Source organism: Aspergillus niger, assembly GCF_000002855.4.
Source record: "Aspergillus niger supercontig An13".
In the NCBI taxonomy this organism is placed as follows: domain Eukaryota; kingdom Fungi; phylum Ascomycota; class Eurotiomycetes; order Eurotiales; family Aspergillaceae; genus Aspergillus; species Aspergillus niger.
Genome location: NT_166528.1, coordinates 681658 through 700707, shown reverse-complemented (window position 1 = coordinate 700707; position 19050 = coordinate 681658). Strand labels below are relative to the sequence as shown.

The window sequence follows — 19050 nt, the reverse complement described above, 5'->3', positions numbered from 1 at the left end:
ATGGCCGAGACCGAGCAGTATCAGCTCGCGTACTGGCTAGAGCAGCTCCAGGGAAGCCAGCCCGCCCAGCTGCTCTGCGACAAGCCCCGGTCGGCCATTCTCTCGGGCAAGGCGCAGGTCCACCACTTCGCCCTCGATGACCAGCTTTACCAAAAGCTTCAGGCTTTCTGCCAGACACATCAGTTCACTCCCTTTGTGGTGCTCCTCGCCGCTTTCCGGGCGACGCACTACCGCCTCACCGGCGTCGACGATGCCACCATTGGCACACCCAATTCAGGAAACACCAACCTTCTATGCCTTCGCACCACCGTTGAGCCAGAGGACTCGTTCCGTGCTCTCATCCAGCACGTTCAGCAAGCCAACAGCGCGGCCTCTAGCAACCAGGATGTCCCCTTCCAGAAGATCGTCTCGAAGCTGCGTCCCGGCGCCGCCGACCGGGGCCGTCACCCGCTCGTTCAGACGACATTTGCAATTCACTCGTCAGAAGATGCCAACAGCCCACGCTTCGACGGTGTGACGGTAGCCACGTCCAACTTCGACATTGAATTCCACCTCATCCAGGAGGCTCAGCGCATGAGCGGTCACATCCTCTTCTCGGATGATCTGTTTGAAGCGTCGTCCATCCGCTTGGTCGAGTCCGTCTTCACTGAGATCCTCGGCCGTGGCCTCCAGACACCCGAGACTCTCGTCTCGACCATGCCTCTCACCCAGGGTCTCTCAGCACTGGCCGACATGGGCCTCGCTGATGTTGTGCGCACCGATTACCCGCGCGACGCCAGCGTCGTCGAGCTCTTCCGGAAACAGGTCTCTCTCAGCCCCAACGCCGTGGCCGTCAAGAACGCCTACTCGTCTTCTCAGCTCACGTACGCCGAGCTGGACCGGCAATCGGACCAGCTCGCCCACTGGCTGGTCCAGCGCGGGCTCGCCCCGGAAACCATGGTCGCAGTGCTGGCGCCGCGGTCGTGCGAGACCATCATGGCCCTGTTGGCCATTCTCAAGGCCAATCTCGCTTATTTGCCTCTCGACATCAACGTTCCCGTTGGCCGCCTGGAGGCTATCCTCTCCGCCGTCCAGGGAGACAAGCTCGTCCTCCTCGGTGCCGGCGTCACGCCTCCCACTCTGCAGCTCAAGGACGTGAGCTTCCGCCACATTGCCCAGGCCCTGGACGAGCAAGGCCAGCTCTGCGCTGGCGCTCTGCCGACGCCCACGGCGTTGAGCCTCGCATACGTCATGTTCACGTCCGGGTCAACGGGCAAGCCCAAGGGTGTCCAAGTGGAACACCGCGGCATCGTGCGCCTGGTGCGTGAGACTAACGTGGCCTCCAAGACGCAGTCAAGTGGCAACATTGCGCACGTTGCCAACCTGGCCTTTGACGCCGCCACGTGGGAGATCTACGCCGCGCTGCTCAACGGCGGCACGCTCGTTTGCATCGACTACATGACGGTCGTCGATCCCATCACTCTGGGACAGGTGATGCAGCGCGAAGCCGTGCGGTCCTGCATGCTCACGCCGGCCCTCCTCAAGCAGTGCCTTGCCAACGCGCCATGGGCTCTCTCCGGCCTGGAACTCCTCTTCGCTGCCGGAGACCGCTTCGACCCCCGCGATGCCGCCCAGGCCAAGGGCATCATCAAGGGTGACCTTGTCAACGCCTACGGTCCCACCGAGAACACCACCTTCAGCACCATCTACAAGGTCCCGGCCGACGAGAAGTGTGTCAACGGCATGCCCATCGGCGTGGCCATCAGCAACTCGGGCGCCTTCGTCATGGACCCGGAGCAGCGCCTCGTGCCTCCTGGCGTCATGGGTGAGCTGATCGTCACGGGCGACGGTCTCGCCCGTGGATACACCGACGCGGCGCTCAACAAGAACCGCTTCGTGAATGTGGTCATCAACGGCCAGTCTGTCCGCGCCTACCGCACCGGTGACCGCGTGCGCCACCGCCCTTCGGACGGCATGATCGAGTTCTTTGGCCGCATGGACTTCCAGGTCAAGATCCGTGGTCACCGCGTGGAGCTGCCCGAGATCGAGCATGCTCTTCTGCGCATCGAGTCTGTCACCGATGCCGTGGCTCTGGTGCACCAACCCGAGGGCGGGCTGGCGGAGCTTGCTAGCTTTGTCACTGTTCAAGATGACATCGTGAATGCCGCTGCTCAGCAGGACTCTCAGGACGCCGGCCACGACGGCCGACTCGAGAACCAGGCCGAGGCTCGGCTCAAGGCGGCGCTGCAGGCTTCGCTGCCCAAGTACATGATCCCGGCACGCATCGTCGTGCTGGACAAGATGCCCATCAACGCCAACGGCAAGGTGGACCGCAAGGAGCTGGCCAGACTGGCGAGCGTGTTCGGCAAGGCGGCCAAGGGCTCTCGCCAGATCGTGGAGCCGCGCACCGAAGTGGAGCGTGCCGTGTGCGAAGAGCTCTCCAGTGTGCTCAATGTCGATGCCGTCGGCATCACCGACAACTTCTTCGACCTTGGCGGCCACTCGCTCATGGCCCCCCGTGTTGCCCAGCGCATCAACCAGCGCCTGAATACCACTATCCTCCTGCGTGACGTGTTCGCCTACCCGGTAGTTGCGGACCTGGCGAAGAAGATTGGCGAGTTGCTGGCCGATTCGTCCCAGGACCAGCTGGACCAGGACCTTGGCGAGGACGAAGCCATTGAGATCGAGGACGAGGAAGAGCTGCTGACCATGTCGCTGGCCACCAAGCTGCGACACTTCAACTCGGTTGCCCGTCCGCAGTGCGTCGAGTCGCTCGGCATCGCCAGCGAAGACATCGAGGAGGTTCTGCCCGCCACCGGGGTCCAGACCCGCATGCTCGTCTTCGTCGAGGAGGCCGAGGAGATGAACATCACCAAGCCCTGCATCGAGCACTTTGTCTACCACGTCCCCGACGACCTCGACCCCATCCGCCTCGAGCAGGCCATCCTCGACGTCACCAAGCGCCACGACGCCTTCCGCACCGTCTGGGTGCAGGTCCAGCACCCCCTGAGCCCCTACGCCCAATGCATCCTCAACCCTGCACACCCCCGTGCCCAGCTGCCCCTAGTCCACAGCGTCGTGCACGAGTACGACCCCAGCCCGGACAGCCTCTGGGAGCAGACCATCGGCAACGCGCAGCGCAGCGCCGAAGAGTACATCCGTCTGGACCGCCCGGGCGCCGTTGTCCAGTTCGTGCGCTCCGCCGACAACAAGCACCACGTCGTCATCTTCTCCCTCTTCCACCTCATCTACGACGGGATGAGTTTCGACTTCCTGCGCCGCTCGTTCGCCAAGGCCTACGAGGGCCTTCCTCCCAGCAACCTGCCCGCGGTCGGCATGCGCCTCCCCGTCGAGAAGCACTACAGCACCGACTGGCTCGCCACCAGCATGTACTGGATGAAGCGTCTCGCCGGTGTGGCGCCGTTCAAGGCTGGCACGACCGTGCTCACGCGTGCCACTCCCCAACAGTACACGTCCATCCGCACCGCGCAGGACACCGCGTGCGAGATGCTCGAAGCCTCCATCAGCATGAACGACCTCTTCTCCTTCACCCGGACCGCCAAGTTCCCCTCGCCCATGGCGATTGTCCAGGGCGCCTGGGCCATGACACTCGCGCAGACACTGGTCAAGGCCAAGAGCGCCGGCCCGGAGCAGCCATCGGCAGCCAACCTGGACGTGCAATTTGGCAGCGTGTTCCACGGGCGCTACAGCCCCGAGGCGCTGCGCTGCGTGGCGCTGATGCTGGACGTCCTGCCCACACGCATCGTCTTCTCGGACGGGTCCAAAAAGCGCACGCATCGCGAGATCTGCCAGGAGCTGTTCACGCAGTACGTCGACTCGCTGGAGTTCTCGGAGATGCCGTGCCCGACCATCGACTTTGCCAAGCTGACGCGCCGGTTCGACAACACGATCATCCTGCAGGCCTACCCCAAGGAGGAGGTCGAGGTGGATGTCGATGCCAGCGGGCTGCCCAAGACCAGCATGGAGACGTTGCCCGGGTTCACTCGCGAAGAGCGCCTCCAGGAGCCCTGGAAGGAGACCAACCACGGCTACCCGGTCTTGATGGAGCTCTGGCCCGGGCGTGACAGCGAGGACGAGAAGTTCCGTCTCCGCTGCACGTACAATAACCGCTGGCCGGGCTACGAGTTCATGACGCAGGAATGGGTCCAGGGCTTGCTGCTGACTCTGAAGCAGTCGCTGGAACAGATCTTGCGCAATCCTGATGGGGAGTTTGACCCGGTGGGACTTGTCAAGGCAGGAGAGCAGTAGATATTTATACTAATAAGTGGTATTCTATACCTTATGTAATCTGTATATAATTTGTGAATTTGGTTTTGGATGCTTGGCTTTGGGACTGACTGATTGTTTTATCCCTTTTTTATTGTTGATGATGATGCTTCTTGTTATTTTCCCCTTTTTGTCTTGTCAATTGGTCATGATTGTAATTATTAGCTTACTTCATTTTCCAGTTTATTTATATCATCACTATTCAATTTCATATCTGAAGTGTTCAAAGAGATGTTGTGCATTGCGTAGTGTAAGTTTGTTCTTCGAACCCTCTTGATAAGCCGCTGTTGTCAAGGGTAAAGCATAGTGCAGTCGACAGATGCCAATAAGTAGTACAACTCATGGTATCCGTAACCCCATATTCTAAGTGGCACGTCTTTCCCTTTCGACTCGTGCAGGAATGCAACTTAACCAATATGATTTACAAGACGTGGACATCTACACTAACACATACAGTCCTTCCAGATGAGGCATTTTTAAACTTTTGATTAGTGAAAGGGGATATATATACCCGTGTAACCCTATGTACAGTGTATGCTCTATATGCAGATTATCGCTGTATTAAATATGTACAATTGAATGATGCTGCCATACTATCCACTTAATGGTGGACGGAGGTTGCTTGATTGAACAAAGTTGGCGAAATCCTCTGCCTGCGCAAGCCCTGCTTCGCAGCTGATTCGGCGCAATTGGGCGGCCGTGTACGCACGGGTCTCGTGGCCGAGGTTGTGCATGCAGCCCACGGTGAGGAGAACCCAGCAGGCAAAGTAGCCGCCGACGGCCGAGCCGGCGATGTTCTTGGCGCGCTCGGGCGGCTGCTTCTGCTGCTGCTGTTGCTGCAGCTGCAGCTCCTGTGTCGGCGAGGTGGCGTAGCCCATGAGCTGGGGCACGGAGGCGAGCATCTCGTCGCGCATGCGGACGATGGTTTGGGTGGCCTGGTGCAGGCGTTCGGCATAGTTGTTGGCGAAGAACCAATTGCTGTCGGTGTTGGCGCCGCGGAGGAGAAGGTGGCTGATGGCGTGGTTGGCCAGGATGCGGCAGGTGCGCATGCTGTTCCAGACGTCGGCGATCCAGACATCGTGGTAGATGTGGTGGACGTCGCGCTGGATACGAGTCGGATCGTAGGTGTTGCTAGACGAGTTGGATTGGGTGGTGAACTGCCACTCGGTAGGGCAGTTGGAGAAGGTGCTTTCGAGGCGGTAGTCAATCTCGAGCGCCTGCGAGAGGTAGCGCTCGAGGTACTCAATGGACATGCTGGCACCCTTGAGAGGACCGGAGGCCATGGAGGAGGTAGAGGCCGGGGACGAACCGGAAACAGCAGAGGGGGAGTTGGAGGAATCGGAAGGGGCGGCGGGAGCGGAGGAGGTGGAGGAGGAAGAGGAGGAGATGCCGGAAGAGTTGGGAAAGAACGAGTAGCCGCCCGGGGAAATGTGCTGATAGAGATCGAGAAGCTCGACCMTGCCGCTGCAGGCGACCCAGTAGGGATCCGAGATGCTGAGGGCGTTGGTGGCCTCGATGCGCAGCATGCGTAGGCTCGAGGGCATGGGAGAGCCGGAGCGCATGCAGTTGGTGAGGAGTTGGGAGAAGACATCCTTGAAGATCTGCAGGCCGGTCGGGGTGGAGAACTGGGAGCGGCCGCGCAGGTTGAGGAGCGAAGTAGCCCCCTCAATGTGGTGCTTCCAGCCGTCGAGAGAGGCCCTGCTGAACTCGTAGAGGGCGAGGACGAGGACCGAGACAATGGTGCTGTCGCGACGGGCGGCCTGGGGGTCGGCGAGGGCGAGATTGACGCGCTCCATGGTGCGGGTGTACATCATCATGGACCGGGTCAACAGGTCGGTCTGGTTCGTGGTGCGAGCGAGCCCACTGAAGCCGAGCGCCAGAATGGCACCCTCAAGCATGTCATTTCCGCCGTCGTCTTGCGCTAGCATGGCCGGCGCGTAGTCCAAAAAGCCGGAGGAGGGGCCGGACTGCGGAACGACATAGTGAGAGAAGAAGAAATCGAGACCGATGACGACGAGAGGCAAGGAGATGGGACGCGCGATGACCTCGAGCTGACTGCTGGTGAAGTCGTTGTGTCCGAGCTGTTGGCGGTCGCCGCGGTGGGTGCCGTCATCAGGAAAATGATCGAGAGCCACATCATCGCCGCCTACGCTCGAAGCACCGATACGCGAACGGCGCCCAGACACGGAGGCAGGAACAGAAGCAGCGGATGCAGGACCGTCACCCGATACCGGCATGGCGCTGGGCGAGACATCCGGATGGAGGGAGAAGAGCCCCGTCTCATCCGGGTTGAAAGGGTCGGGGAAGCTCATTAAGTCGGGCATGAAGCTGGCGCCGGCGAAAATCCCGGCTCCAACATCGACGTCGGTCATGTCCAGCATGGTCTCGTCGACAACATCGGAAGGGCGGCTGGTCGGATAGTCTGGTGCGGAAGTGTTTTGTTGTTGCTGTTGTTGCTGTTGCTGTTGCTGTTGTTGTTGTTGTTCTAGTTGGTGTTGTAGTTGTATCTGTGCCTGTGGTGAAGCTGTGCGTTCCACCGAGCGGCGGTCGGTTGGAGTGGTCGCCGACGTCCTCTTGGAGACTTTTGAGCGGGCGCGGTTGATGACTTGAGTGCTCTCATCGCGAAAGATGAGGCTGGAGGGATCTCTGTATCCCGGGCATTTCTGACCCGTGCGCCAACATTGGCCGCATTCGGGGACTGCTTTGTCGCACTGTTGTTGTTTGGGAGGTTAGACATGGGCCAAAATGTCTTGTTTACACTGCTCCAATCCAAATGATTTTCGGTGATTTGTAAAGGGGCGCAAAACAGGAATGACTTACTCTTCTCTTTTTGGCGCGACAATTATTGCAACTTGTGGAAGGGCGACCGCAGTAGACCATGATGGCGATTCTGCCCTGTGAGAGTGTGTGTGTGGTGGTGATGATGATGGTGATGATGATGGATGAATGAATAGGCGGGGAAATGGGCCAAGCATCAAACCCTACGCACCGACGTAGTACGTGGGAATCACAGAGAAAGGGAGGGGGGAAATTGTCCCGGTGCCGCGTGGAGACACAAGAGAAGGCCAGATGAGAGGTGGAGGCCAAGTTCGGCCAAGAACACGGGTAAAAAAATGGATTGGAAAAGAGGGAAAAGAGAAAGCAAAACGACAAAGACCATTGGAAGTGGGCGAAAAACGGTGTGCCTAAATAGACACAGACACAAGATTTTTAGCGCCCGGTGGCCAAGCCGGAAGGGCACAGCAAAGCACAGCAAAGCACCGCAGCACAGCTATCACTGATCGACTATACATGTCATCACCCAGTATAACCCCGTATAACTATAAGCACCCCCTGCTATAGGGATGGGACTGCTCCACGTGGAGCATCGAAATCATCCAGTCTGAGCGGATTTCAGATACTAAACGGCTTCCAACTTTAATTCTGGGAGGTGGCTCAGACTTTAAGTCTCCTCCCCATCTAGAAATACTATTATTAAGGAAATGAGGGGTTTAACATAGCTAATTATATTAATAGAGTCGCCCATTAATGAGCTTAAATACAGCCACGGTATGGTATAGTCATGAGAGAATTACACCAAGGCACGTGACTCTGTCAACTGGTCAATACTTATAGTTACACAGACAGACATGATTTCTCAGCCCGGTACCTGAAACCGCGTTAGTTAGTCCTGATTTAGTGCCTCAAAAACAATCCCCTTTCATCGTATTGGGAAGTTAGCGTCCAAAAAGTCACTGTATAAGACCGTAATCATCTAAGTAATCTTCACACAAAAGGGTGAAGAAAGATCGTGCAATCTTTCTTCCTCATTCCTTTAGGACTTTCCGTGTTGTCTGTCACGTCTCATGGATCTCGCTTGCCATCGCTTCTCCCTCCTTATTCGCGCAGAATGTCTGCTGACATTCTGGCCCCCACGTAAGCTGACGCAGATCCAGTGGGTCGATCGGGTGAAAGGGAGCGACAGCCCTTTTCACTCCGGCTCCATCCCCCCAGCCTCAAGCGCGAGGATCCCTGGGGGCCAGGATTTTCAGGATTCTCAACATTCCGCTCCTCCTTCGGGAGACTTCCGGAGCCCTATGCCACACCCGGCCAGATTATACTCCTCCCCTATCCACCTTCCTTGACGACGAACCCAGTCCCGCAAGCCGATGTCGAATGAGCCCCTTGACCATGGCGGAGAGAATTCGAATAGGAGAAGGACAAGGAATCTCCGAGGCAGGATAAGCACTAAATCAGTCACGTGAAGGCCAAGGTATTTAAGCAATTGCCATGCTGAAACCAAGCGGAAGATACCGACAAGGGGTGTGAGGGTCTGATTCCATCTTCACTTGTAAGCTTTTAAGCGATGTCTCAGAATCACAGTCTCTCATGCCGGATAGCCTCGTGGTCGAGGATCCGGAGGAATCACGGCCTGAAACACACCAGGCTGAATCCTGATATGATTCTGAGTCAAGAATCGCGGGTTCATTCATAGATTGTACACGTGGCTGATAATTAGAGATGTAAACTAGTTAACCATGAGGGAATACATGACTAGTTTTGGATTCGAATTGGGGGCCAGTTTAAAAAGCACCTGGGGGCTGAAGAAATCCCACTGGTGAAGTGGGGAGTGATACGAGGATCCAACCTCGTATTCCTCCTGGAAGCTTATAAGGGATGTCTCAGAATCTTAGTCCGTCACTGGATCGCCTAGCGGTCAGTACCTGAAGGATTCACGGCATGAAGCGCACCGGGCTGAATCATGGCAGGCAGCCCTATGTGAGGATCGGCCTCATATTCCCCTGTAACCTTATAAGGGATGTGTGTTGAGTCTGTTGGCTCCGAATCCTAAGCTGTTATTGGGTCGCTTAGCGGTTAGTATCTGGAGGATTGATTCAGGCTGAATCCTGATAAGCCGCTCATCCGATAACGCTATCGAAAATTACTTTTGATTTGAAAACAAAGACGATGAGACGTTAGTTTACCAACATCGACTATGGTTATAATGAGTTTTTTATGTGATAATTCTCCAGAATATTCATCTACAAATGATACCTGGTAACATAAAACTGGGTATTCTACTTGTATTCAAGATAATTTTTATATTTTAACCAGATCTTTTTGAAAACTATTGAATAATTATAATAAATCTATCTTCTAATCATTACTTGCTAAAGAAAGTTCTAGCCTCAAAAATGTGGTTAAACAGGTATAATAATTCGAAAAAGATACATCTTTTACGGTATGATATGGGCCGCTCGACCGTCTGGGCCACGCGATCGTGGCTTATGTTAGGTGTGGAGTCAAAATCCTTCTCCGTATTCTGAATCAACCGTGATAGTAGAGCTCTTAACTATTTGGTCTTAGTTTCCATTCCAACAGCAAGCCTACTAAAAACCTTGAGGAAAGGCCCGACTAAAGAGAAATGTGCTGACTTAGCCACACTTGAATACGAATATTGAGGCAGATGTCAGCATCACAGCTTGCTGTATTCGTAGGCCTTTAATAAGAGACTCTTTATGCCGGTCTCGTTTTCATCTCATTATTTTCTTGGGTGAGGCGGGGAATTTAGATGACTTCTACTACTCAGTTGATTCAAACGAGAAGCTCGTTCTAGTATGGCATGGATTGTGTGATTTCCTGCTGAGGAATGTACCAGGTAAGGCTTATTGAAATCTCTGGCTGTGGTGTTTTTTAGCTATGAGAGCCTGCACAGAATCACTAGAAGAAGTTTCTTATTGCTCGAGGCAGATGTGCCGGTGCGCAGTGCAAGGATTCGGTCGATCTCACATTCACCTAAGCTTACAAGGGATGCGCGTTCTGCGTCTGTAGACATAAAATCCTAGTCTTTTACTGGATGGCGGAGCAGCTTAAGTCCGGTGGATTCACTGCCTGAAGCACACCAGGCTGGAGCATGACATGCAGCGCATGCTTGGCCATGTTGGAGGCTTGGCTACTTGGTCTCGAATGTTCTCTAGACCTAGATCCATGTTTCTAGGCCTGAAATGTCTCCACCCTAAGACCACTATAGCTAGGCCATGCCACGCGAGCCCTACAGCTTGACTCTATGAGCCCCGGTTGCCATTCTGTCGTTTTGTTCCGTACGGGTTCCGGAGCATTCAGGATCCTGACAGCCGGGAGGGCACTGCTACCCTAACGGGGTCTAATGGGTATGCAGTGGTATTTATGGATTATCACGAAAGTTGATTACCCGTGCTGTATGCTACCCTTGATGGGGATGCCATCAACATGGCAGGATAGAATAAATGTTCATGAACTGGTGCACCGTGCGTTGCTGTTTGAGACTCATACTAGTACGGTACTTTATCCCTGACTTCTCCCCGTTTGTGCCGAATTAGCCAAAGCAAAGAGTACTACTGGATCGGTTTGTGCGACTGTTAATGCATCAACATAATTCTCAAGAGGCTTTGCTTCGGGTGGCTTCTTTGATGCTGATACAAGTGTCTGGTAAGATTGTTCTGTACACGATGGGAGAGTATAATCATGCACGTAAGCGTACTCACACAGCTGAATAGAATGCATCCTTATTGACCACCACCGACCAACCAGCATAGTAAGTCTGTGGCCGGAGAATTCAGTAATTTCCTTCCATATGAGACCAACGATGCAGATAACAAGATTAGTCGAGATATATGGGCTATACTGTTAATAATAGGTTTTCCTTCTGCTCTATTCATTTTGTTTCTTTGAGGCAACTCTAATAGTTTGGGTCTCCTGCTCGCACAATTTCCCAAGCACCGCTTGATTTGTACGAAATGTTGCTTTCTTCTGTTGCCTACAATGGATCGCGTCCGCGGTCGGAATTTTCGCCGAGGGCTAGTAGCACCCGCAACTTGGTATACGTTCTTACAGAAGCCGTAAGTCCACGCCGCTGGATATTCAATGTCACTACGAGCCCCGCTGCTTGCCGGATTGCTGATATCACTAGTCGAACGTCGGGCGGAAGACCATGTGTACTAGCAAACTATCGAGGCACCGGCCACTGAGATGGAAATTCGCCATATCAATTGTTGCTGCCGGACAGTCCACTTATCTCAACTACACAGCTTTGAAGTTCTGCTATGAAAGCCCCCTGCGCAACTGCTATGGGTCTTTGAAAAATTGGCATTTGTGCGTCGCTGTGATCATGGAGTTGGAAAACCCGATCGAAAATTATCATTCGACAATCGGACTCGGCCCAGTCCGTGTGAAATCGACTGCGGAAAAGGTTGAAGTGGAGAAATACGCAAAGCCACGAGGTCAACAATCATGTCATTGACAGCCCATCGCCATGTGCTACCACTGACGATCCAGGGGGTTTTCCGTGATTGCTTGGTTGGGATGGCTCAACGTTGCCCAATCACTTACCGAGCATTAGCAGACAAGACATAGTACTGGGGCGATTTCCCGAAGGGCGTCTAAGCTCGCCAAGAGCCTTGCGCGCTGCAGGGTTCAGTAGTACTATGGGTCCCATTCGTATCGCCAGCAGCAGGCGGGAAATGCACGTGTTTGGAAGCTTGTATAAGTAGAGCATCGTACGACGCAGTCAAGCGCGTCGGTGGCATGATTCACCATCAAGCTGATTATTGCAATGAGGCTCATCAGGACTAGCAATCCAACGGGAAACATGAAGGACAAACAGGGCAGCCCTGTTGGTGTCGGGCTGTGCAAAGGCGATAAACGGGTGGGAGCCAAAGCGGGTCAAGTTAGCAACGATTTCCCAATTGGGTAACATTTCCCGGTCATCCACTCCGATCAGCCACGCGCCCCGGAAGGATCTACCAGACCACAGTAGATCCGTAGTGACAGTATAACCACTGCTGACTACAGAGTAACCGGGTGGAATAGTATCGACTCCTGCGGGATTCACTAGGAATGTCCAGAATAAGTGATCATGAAACATGAAAGGGAAAACGAGGATATATCTATGTATGGACGCTGCTGTCGGAAGGGATCATCCCCACCCTTCTAATCTCAAGTACTACTTTGACCATCATGGGACTTGCAAGCCTCCTCCTGGTCCTCGTCGGCCTTACTTTCATCCTGCGCATCGTGAGCGAGAAATGGAGGCACCGTCAAAATGCCAAACGCCTGGGCTGCCAGCCAGCGCCCATGGCCCCGTCCAAGGACCCCCTCGCTATCGGGGATATCCTGGAGATCATCCAGGCGGACAAGGACAAGGTGGTGCCAGAGCTGCTCGAGAGCCGCACTAACATCATGCGCGACAACAATGCCGGACGCTACGTTTCGACCTTCCGTCTCAAGAGAGGTCTGGGCGAGAACTTGCTCACCTTTGACCCCGAGAACCTCCAGGCCATGTTGGCCAAGCAATTCAAGGACTTTTCCGTTGGTGGTGAGAGACTGGGATGCATGGGCCCGTTGTTGGGCAAGGGAATCGTACGTTCTAGCATTTCCTCGTGTTTTTTGCGTGTATGTAGATCGAGCCAGCCCAAGCTGACAATCAGTCTTGCAGTTCATCAACGACGGCGCCGAGTGGTCACACTCGCGTACCATGCTCCGGCCCCAGTTCACCCGTGAGCAGATCAGCGACCTGGGTCTCGAAGAGCGCCACGTCCAAAACGCCATGCGCGCCATCCCCGCCGCCGGAAGCAACGGCTGGACCGAGGTCGACATCCAGAGCATCTACTTCCGTCTGACCCTCGACTCGGCGACCGAGCTGCTGTTCGGCGAGAGCTGCTACTCCCAGCTGGCCGCCATGGGCGACGCCGAGGACCGCATGGTCAGTGGCGGCAAGGTGACCGACTTTGGCAAGAACTTTGACCGCGCCCAATGGTACATGGCGCAGCGCCTTCGTCTTCCTCGCATGAAGTTCCTGTACGACAACAAAGAGTTCCGAACCTGCTGCCAGGAAGTCCACCGCTTCGTCGACGAGTGCGTGGCCAAGGCCCTGCACGACCACAAAAAGAAGAAGCAGCAGCAGCAGCTCCTCGAGGAGGGCGCGTCGGAGCACTACATTTTTGTCCACGCCATGGCTGAAACCACCAAGGACCCGATCGAACTGCGCTCGCAGCTGCTCAACGTCCTGCTCGCCGGCCGCGATACCACCGCCGCGCTGCTGAGCTGGACCACACTGCTGCTCTCCCGGCACCCCGAGGTCTTCCACAAGCTGCGCGAGGCCATCATCGCCGACTTCGGCACCTATGAGAACCCCCAAAACATCACCTTTGCCACGCTCAAGGCCTGCACGTACCTGCAGCAGGTCATGAACGAGACGCTCCGCCTGTTCCCGCCCTTGCCCACCAACGCCCGCTATGCCACCAAGGACACCAGTCTGCCGCGCGGCGGCGGCCCCGACGGCCAGAGCCCCGTGTACATCAAGAAGGGCCAGGCCGTGCTGTACAACGTGCACATGCTGCACCGCCGCGAGGACGTGTGGGGCAAGGACGCGAAAGAATTCAAGCCCGAGCGCTGGGAGGCCCGCCGCTCCGGCTGGGAGTACCTGCCCTTCAATGGTGGGCCGCGCATCTGCATTGGCCAGCAGTTCGCCCTCACCGAGGCCGGCTACGTCCTCGTCCGTATGCTCCAGCGTTTCGACGGAATCGAGGACGTCCACGCCGACCAGAGGATTCGGTGGGGCTTGACCCTGGTGAGCGCTCCTGGTGACACGGTCACGGTGCGTCTCCACGAGGCTAGCCGGTAAAGAAAAGAGCAGGACTTTTCTTTTGGACAAGTATACGACATTCTCTTTTCAGCTTGTAAAACTCTCTCGCTTTTTATGGATTCTCTTGTATTTATTTACTTATTTATATATTTATCTTTCCTTTGTCTTTTTTTGGATCTGCTGCCAATTTGTAATAGTTGATCAGTACAGAGTGTATGGCATGTGTTCTGGAATGGATGTATTACCTCGGCGTTTTGATTATCATCCCCAACAGTGCTGTCTGTGCTAATGATGGCTTTTATGGTTGCCCTGTTTGTATATACTAAGAACACCTCTCGATACCAACCTCAGTGTCCGGGTCTAGCACGGGCAATCAGCATCATCTTTGCATCATCAAGAGCACATAGACTACATCAGTAGAGAGCATGACTTTGACGTAACATTGAAGGGTCCATTTGTCTGATTAGGGTATTTGGTCTATAGGACAAGATCATTCAACATTCAAAACAATGCAAAAGAAATCAAGAAATCATCCCGCATAACATCCGCTATTCCACGTAAACCGCCAAAAAAAGACATGTTGCATGTATCATGAAATGAAAAGTTAGTACGCTGGAGGGGGCATCGTCTCGGTCATGACACTGTGACCATATTCGTGCTCCAGTTTCGACGAAGCAGCAGCAAGAGTGGCGTCTGACGGAAGGTTGACGATCATCAGGTACAAAATGTTCTGCAAAAGGCCATGGTCAGACAAAACACCACCGAATCAGCATGAGTTGGACTTACGCTCTTGATGGATCTTTTACCACCTTCTAGCTCCCTTCTCCTCTTGCGGAACTGCTCCAGACGAGGCTCGTAGTCCTTCTCCAACCGCCTCAACTCCCGATCTGTCTCGGATTGGCTGCGTCGGTCGTTCAAGATGCGATCCCTCCGGTCGTTGTATTCGTCAAGCACTCTCCTCTCCTCCTCATCAATCCTGGCAGCCTTCTTCTGTGCACGCTGCTCCGGGGTCGGACTCAACACGCCACCGGACAGCACGCCGATCAGACCTCCGTTGACGGCCGGATGATTGGGGTCCAGGTACCGGTTGCTGAAGCCACGACCAGTCGGCCCGCTCAGCGCGTCGGTGCCGTTCTCGGCGGCGTATTTTGCGCGAGCGCGACGGTCGAGGTAGTCGTTGAAGTTGTCAAAGGCCTTCTTGGCCTTTTCCTTGGTGGAGGTCTTGCCTCCGGCGGGGACGACACCGCTCTGGAAGGCGGGTGACTCCGGCGGAGAATCGGATAGGTAGTTCTTGTGTTGGCGGCGGTTGTCCATGTAGACAAGCGGGGCGACGGCCGTAGGCAGACCGTCCGGTCCCTGCGACGAGCCGGAAATGTGGTTACGCATCCATGCACTGCCGCCGCCATTGCTCGAGCCGTTGACAGCCAGCGAGGCAAGCTGCTTGAGACGGCCGGGATTCTTGGGCTCCTTGAGCTCCGGATCGTGTTTCATTATCATGCAGAACAGACCGTGAGGTGCGAAAAGCTCGCGGTTGTACTTGTCCATGACGTTGTTGGTCCTGAAGCGATCAGCATCATTGGCCTTGAGGGGGAGAGCCGGGGTCTTGTTGGCACTTACTTTCCTCGGACGTAGCCCTTGTTGGCCATCCAGGCGCCCGCTTGCACCGCGGCGGCGACGCCCATGACGATGACCTCGGGAGTGAAGCCCACGCCAAGAGAGACGACTTGCACGCCGGCGAGGTACTTGTTGCCCTCTAAGGCTGTGTTCGTCTCATCGATGAAGCGCAGGAACGTCTTTTGGTCGATGCCGCACGAGTCCAGCGCTGGCGCATAGGCGGCCATGAAGCCTCGCTCTTGAGACCCTGAGCGCTGCTGCGGGATCACGACGGGCAAAGGCAATGGCCCTCCCATGGTGGTCATCCCCGATTGTGAGTCGTACCTAGGGTCTGGGGTGGGTTGCCCTCCGAACACGGGGTTGGGACCGGGCTGAAGCTGTCCGTAAGGTGTTTGGCCATATTGTGGCTGTCCATACTGAGGTTGACCATATTGGGGTTGGCCGTATTGTGGCTGTCCGTAGTGAGGCTGCCCTGTTGGGGGAGGTCCATACGGAGGCTGTCCGTACTGAGGTTGTCTCACTGGAGAGGCCCCGTACTGGGGACCTCCCGATTGAGGGCGGCCGTACTGGGTTTGATCGTATTGAGGAGGCGGGTAGCTAGGTGGCTCGTATTGGGATTGTGAGTGCCTCCGGTCTTGCCCAAACATGGGCGACTTCTCGGACCGCGCGTACATGATGTTGGAGCTGATCTCCCTTGCTGGGGAATCGCGATACACCAGTCAGTACTCGGTTGATCTTGGCGTCGGATCGTAAATGAGCTCCGTAGCACGTCTAGAACTCTGGGCTTGGCTTGCAGTGGCCCCCAAACCTAGTGGATACAGTGCTAGTGATGCCAAGAAGGAAAGAAATAGGGCTAGTCTCGTGAAGGAATTGGGACTAGAGGACGGTGGGAGTGTGAATACGAAGTAAAGATAAAGGAAGTTGTTGATGATGGCCAAGAAAAAGAGAGAGAGAGAGAAAATCATATGTAAGTAAGAAATAAAGAAGAGAAAAAGCAATGATCGCTTCGCATCGTGATCCCAGGATGGACAAGCCGTCGGAGCGTCTCCTGGCAGTGCATCTGATGGTGCCGATGGTAGCCCGACATACTGCATACCCGATTGGGAAAGGGTTGTGGGAGGATCTCCGCCTCCGTCCCATTTAAGTTAGCAGAGCGCTAGTGGCTCTCCCTTGAAGCTGTGCCTGTGGCTACGTACCTGGTGTGTCTATTTTGTTTTTACCAGCGTCAATGGGGCATTCCCGGGCATTGCTCCTCATTGAGGCAACTTGACACAAACACAGCCATCCACCATTACCGCAATACTTGCGGCTGTGCCCACCCCTATACACCTTGTTGGCGGGATTCTCTTGATCCCTGTCGACCCCCGACGACATGCGGCCCCCAAAGAACCGGCTTTCTATGCCCGACGCGGCAAACGAGGGGATTCACTACGCCAGTAGTGTTTGACACTGGCTGACTGACGTCCACTAGGCAGCGACATGCTACTCCATGTACAACTGAATACTCGAAGTGGGATGAGTCGTACCAAGTGCCAACAGAACAAGGCGTGTCATCTATAAACAACGAAAGATATATGAGTAACGTGTTGGAAGCTCCAGAAACCTAGAAACAAGACAAGACAATCAATCAATCAATCACTCAACTCACCAAACCTCAATTCCATCTTCACCACTCATCTCTACCCACATACCCACAAAACCACTCCCACATCGACACAATGGCCGCTCCCGCTTCCAAGACCATCCACGACCTTAACGGCTCCTGGACCACCGTAAGACAACCCCAAACTCCCACATCTATCACCCAACTCCAATATACTAACAAGACCCCCAGAACAACGACCTCTCTGAGTCCTCCGCCGACATCCTCAAGGTTCAGGGTGTGAACTGGCTGACCCGCAAGGTGATCGCCATGGCGAACGTGACTCTGAACATCAGCCAGCGCACGGACGAGAACGGCAACATCCTGCTGGACATCGAGAACAAGCCCAGCGGCGGCCTGCCGGCCACGCAGGAGAAGCGAGTCCTGAACTGGGAGCCCGTGGAGCTCCACCACGGCCTCTTCGGCAACATCCGCGGTCGCTCCCGCCTCTGCAAGCTCGCCGATCTCGACGACGATTACCTCCGCCAGGGATGGGAGGACGGCACCGAGGAGGTCATGCACTTCAAGACCGAGCATCTCGAGTCCAAGGGCGTTGTCACCCAGCAGGTCGCCGGCTTCATTGTTATCGGCGGTGTTCGCTACCACGCCAGGCGGGTCCTGGTCACTAAGGACGATGGCGAGAAGCTTGAGGCTAAGCTTGTCTACGACTTCCAGGGTTAGAGATAGAATCTTCTTCGGTGTATATGTGTTGACGATTGTTTCATGGGGGTGGGGCTACATCAAGGGGCACAGTAAACCTGCCTTCAGGCGATGTATATAGATCTTCTTGTTTGTTTTGACGATACCGTTGTTATTTGAATCTAGAAAGCAATTGTTGTATAAATGAGTTCCTTGCTTGATTTACATAGGAATACATGTCTTTGCGTGTCTAATATTTATCAGATGTAGCGCGTATTTTTCAGTGATCATAAATTGCTACACACAAGAACAGCCCAGAGCATATGGCAGCAGTAAAGCATATGTACATGTCCTGCAACATAAATGAATCACGGCCTAACTTAAACCATTTCCGACCACTGGAAACCTCAAATGGGCCCTGTCCAATGCAAACATCGCGAACAGTAGGAGCCAATGTCTACTGGCTTGACTTTGCCGGAAAAAGTCGACATAGATTTACAACCATCTCTTACCTAAGAGCAGCTTGCATTGCTTGCGAAAAACGCAGAATTGAGATAATGAATGATGCTCACTGTGGCCAAGACGTTTTTGTAGTGAAACTAGAAGACAATTTATTGGAATAGATGCTCAAAGTCTTTACCATTACGCAGTCAAAGGATTAGATGAAATTGAAAACAATGGATTATGTGATTCGATATCTCCAGCTTCTCAAATTAATACATACAAACTATGCTATAAAGCAAAATTGAAGTTGGGAACAAAGAAGATTTTGAAAGACAGGAAATTTTAAGGCACCACTGCAGAAAAAGGAAACAATTTTATACAAAGTCTGATGTAAACAGGAGGATTTGAGACAGAAGAAAAAACAATGAGAGTGATGAGTGAAGCTATTTACAAGAGACAAACACGCCAGGTAGAATGGTCAACACTCTACCGCGACAGCGTAGCGAGGCCCTTGCCCTCGGCATCCTGCAGGACCATGTTCATGGTGCTGAACTGGTAGCGCAAGCCGGCAATCTTGGCCTTGCCGACCCAGACGTGGGCCGGGATCTTGGGCCGGCTGCTCTGGGCGTACTCAGGCAGCGAGCCCAGCCTCTCGACAACCTTGGCAATGTCCATGCGGACGGAGCTCAGGTGCGAGTACTGCTTGACGTTGTGGCTGGAGATCTGGTTGTCGGTCGAGGCCAGGGCCGTGAAGGCGTGGCCGACAATGTCGCGAGACAGACGGTCGGCGGGGATCAGGTCGTAGTGACCGCCCCAGGTGGTCGAGTTGGGCAGCTCGGTCATC

General features: G+C 54.6%; 8 protein-coding genes across 8 annotated transcripts; 3 read left to right on the top strand and 5 right to left on the bottom strand.

Annotated features, from left to right (window-relative positions):
- Window positions 1–4248, top strand: An13g03040 (uncharacterized protein; the record flags this gene model as incomplete). The annotated part of the gene is made up of 1 exon (XM_001396402.1): window positions 1–4248. One exon carries the CDS (start codon window positions 1–3, stop codon window positions 4246–4248), a length of 4248 nt encoding a protein of 1415 aa, XP_001396439.1.
- A 611-nt stretch (window positions 4249–4859) lies between these two features.
- On the bottom strand, window positions 4860–7146 carry An13g03030 (uncharacterized protein; the record flags this gene model as incomplete). The annotated part of the gene is given in 2 exon segments (XM_001396401.1): window positions 4860–6977; window positions 7087–7146. Coding segments are annotated over 2 exon segments (2178 nt in total).
- Window positions 7147–8522: 1376 nt separating this feature from the next.
- Window positions 8523–9009, bottom strand: An13g03020 (uncharacterized protein; the record flags this gene model as incomplete). Its single annotated transcript, XM_059743932.1, has 3 exons — window positions 8523–8677; window positions 8840–8905; window positions 8970–9009. The coding sequence occupies 3 exons, from the start codon at window positions 9007–9009 to the stop codon at window positions 8523–8525; spliced, it is 261 nt and encodes an 86-aa protein (XP_059602152.1).
- Window positions 9010–9943: 934 nt separating this feature from the next.
- An13g03010 (hypothetical protein) lies at window positions 9944–10788 on the bottom strand (the record flags this gene model as incomplete). The annotated part of the gene is made up of 4 exons (XM_059743931.1): window positions 9944–10071; window positions 10149–10225; window positions 10302–10390; window positions 10624–10788. 4 exons carry the CDS (start codon window positions 10786–10788, stop codon window positions 9944–9946), a joined length of 459 nt encoding a protein of 152 aa, XP_059602151.1.
- Window positions 10789–12240: 1452 nt separating this feature from the next.
- An13g03000 (uncharacterized protein) lies at window positions 12241–13906 on the top strand (the record flags this gene model as incomplete). Its single annotated transcript, XM_001396398.1, has 2 exons — window positions 12241–12642; window positions 12719–13906. 2 exons carry the CDS (start codon window positions 12241–12243, stop codon window positions 13904–13906), a joined length of 1590 nt encoding a protein of 529 aa, XP_001396435.1.
- A 565-nt stretch (window positions 13907–14471) lies between these two features.
- An13g02990 (uncharacterized protein) lies at window positions 14472–16155 on the bottom strand (the record flags this gene model as incomplete). Its single annotated transcript, XM_059743930.1, has 3 exons — window positions 14472–14597; window positions 14654–15425; window positions 15485–16155. 3 exons carry the CDS (start codon window positions 16153–16155, stop codon window positions 14472–14474), a joined length of 1569 nt encoding a protein of 522 aa, XP_059602150.1.
- A 1044-nt stretch (window positions 16156–17199) lies between these two features.
- Window positions 17200–17804, top strand: An13g02980 (uncharacterized protein; the record flags this gene model as incomplete). The annotated part of the gene is made up of 2 exons (XM_001396396.1): window positions 17200–17253; window positions 17316–17804. The coding sequence occupies 2 exons, from the start codon at window positions 17200–17202 to the stop codon at window positions 17802–17804; spliced, it is 543 nt and encodes a 180-aa protein (XP_001396433.1).
- An 888-nt stretch (window positions 17805–18692) lies between these two features.
- Window positions 18693–19049, bottom strand: An13g02970 (uncharacterized protein; the record flags this gene model as incomplete). Its single annotated transcript, XM_059743929.1, has 1 exon — window positions 18693–19049. The coding sequence occupies one exon, from the start codon at window positions 19047–19049 to the stop codon at window positions 18693–18695; it is 357 nt and encodes a 118-aa protein (XP_059602149.1).
- Window position 19050: the final 1 nt, after the last annotated feature.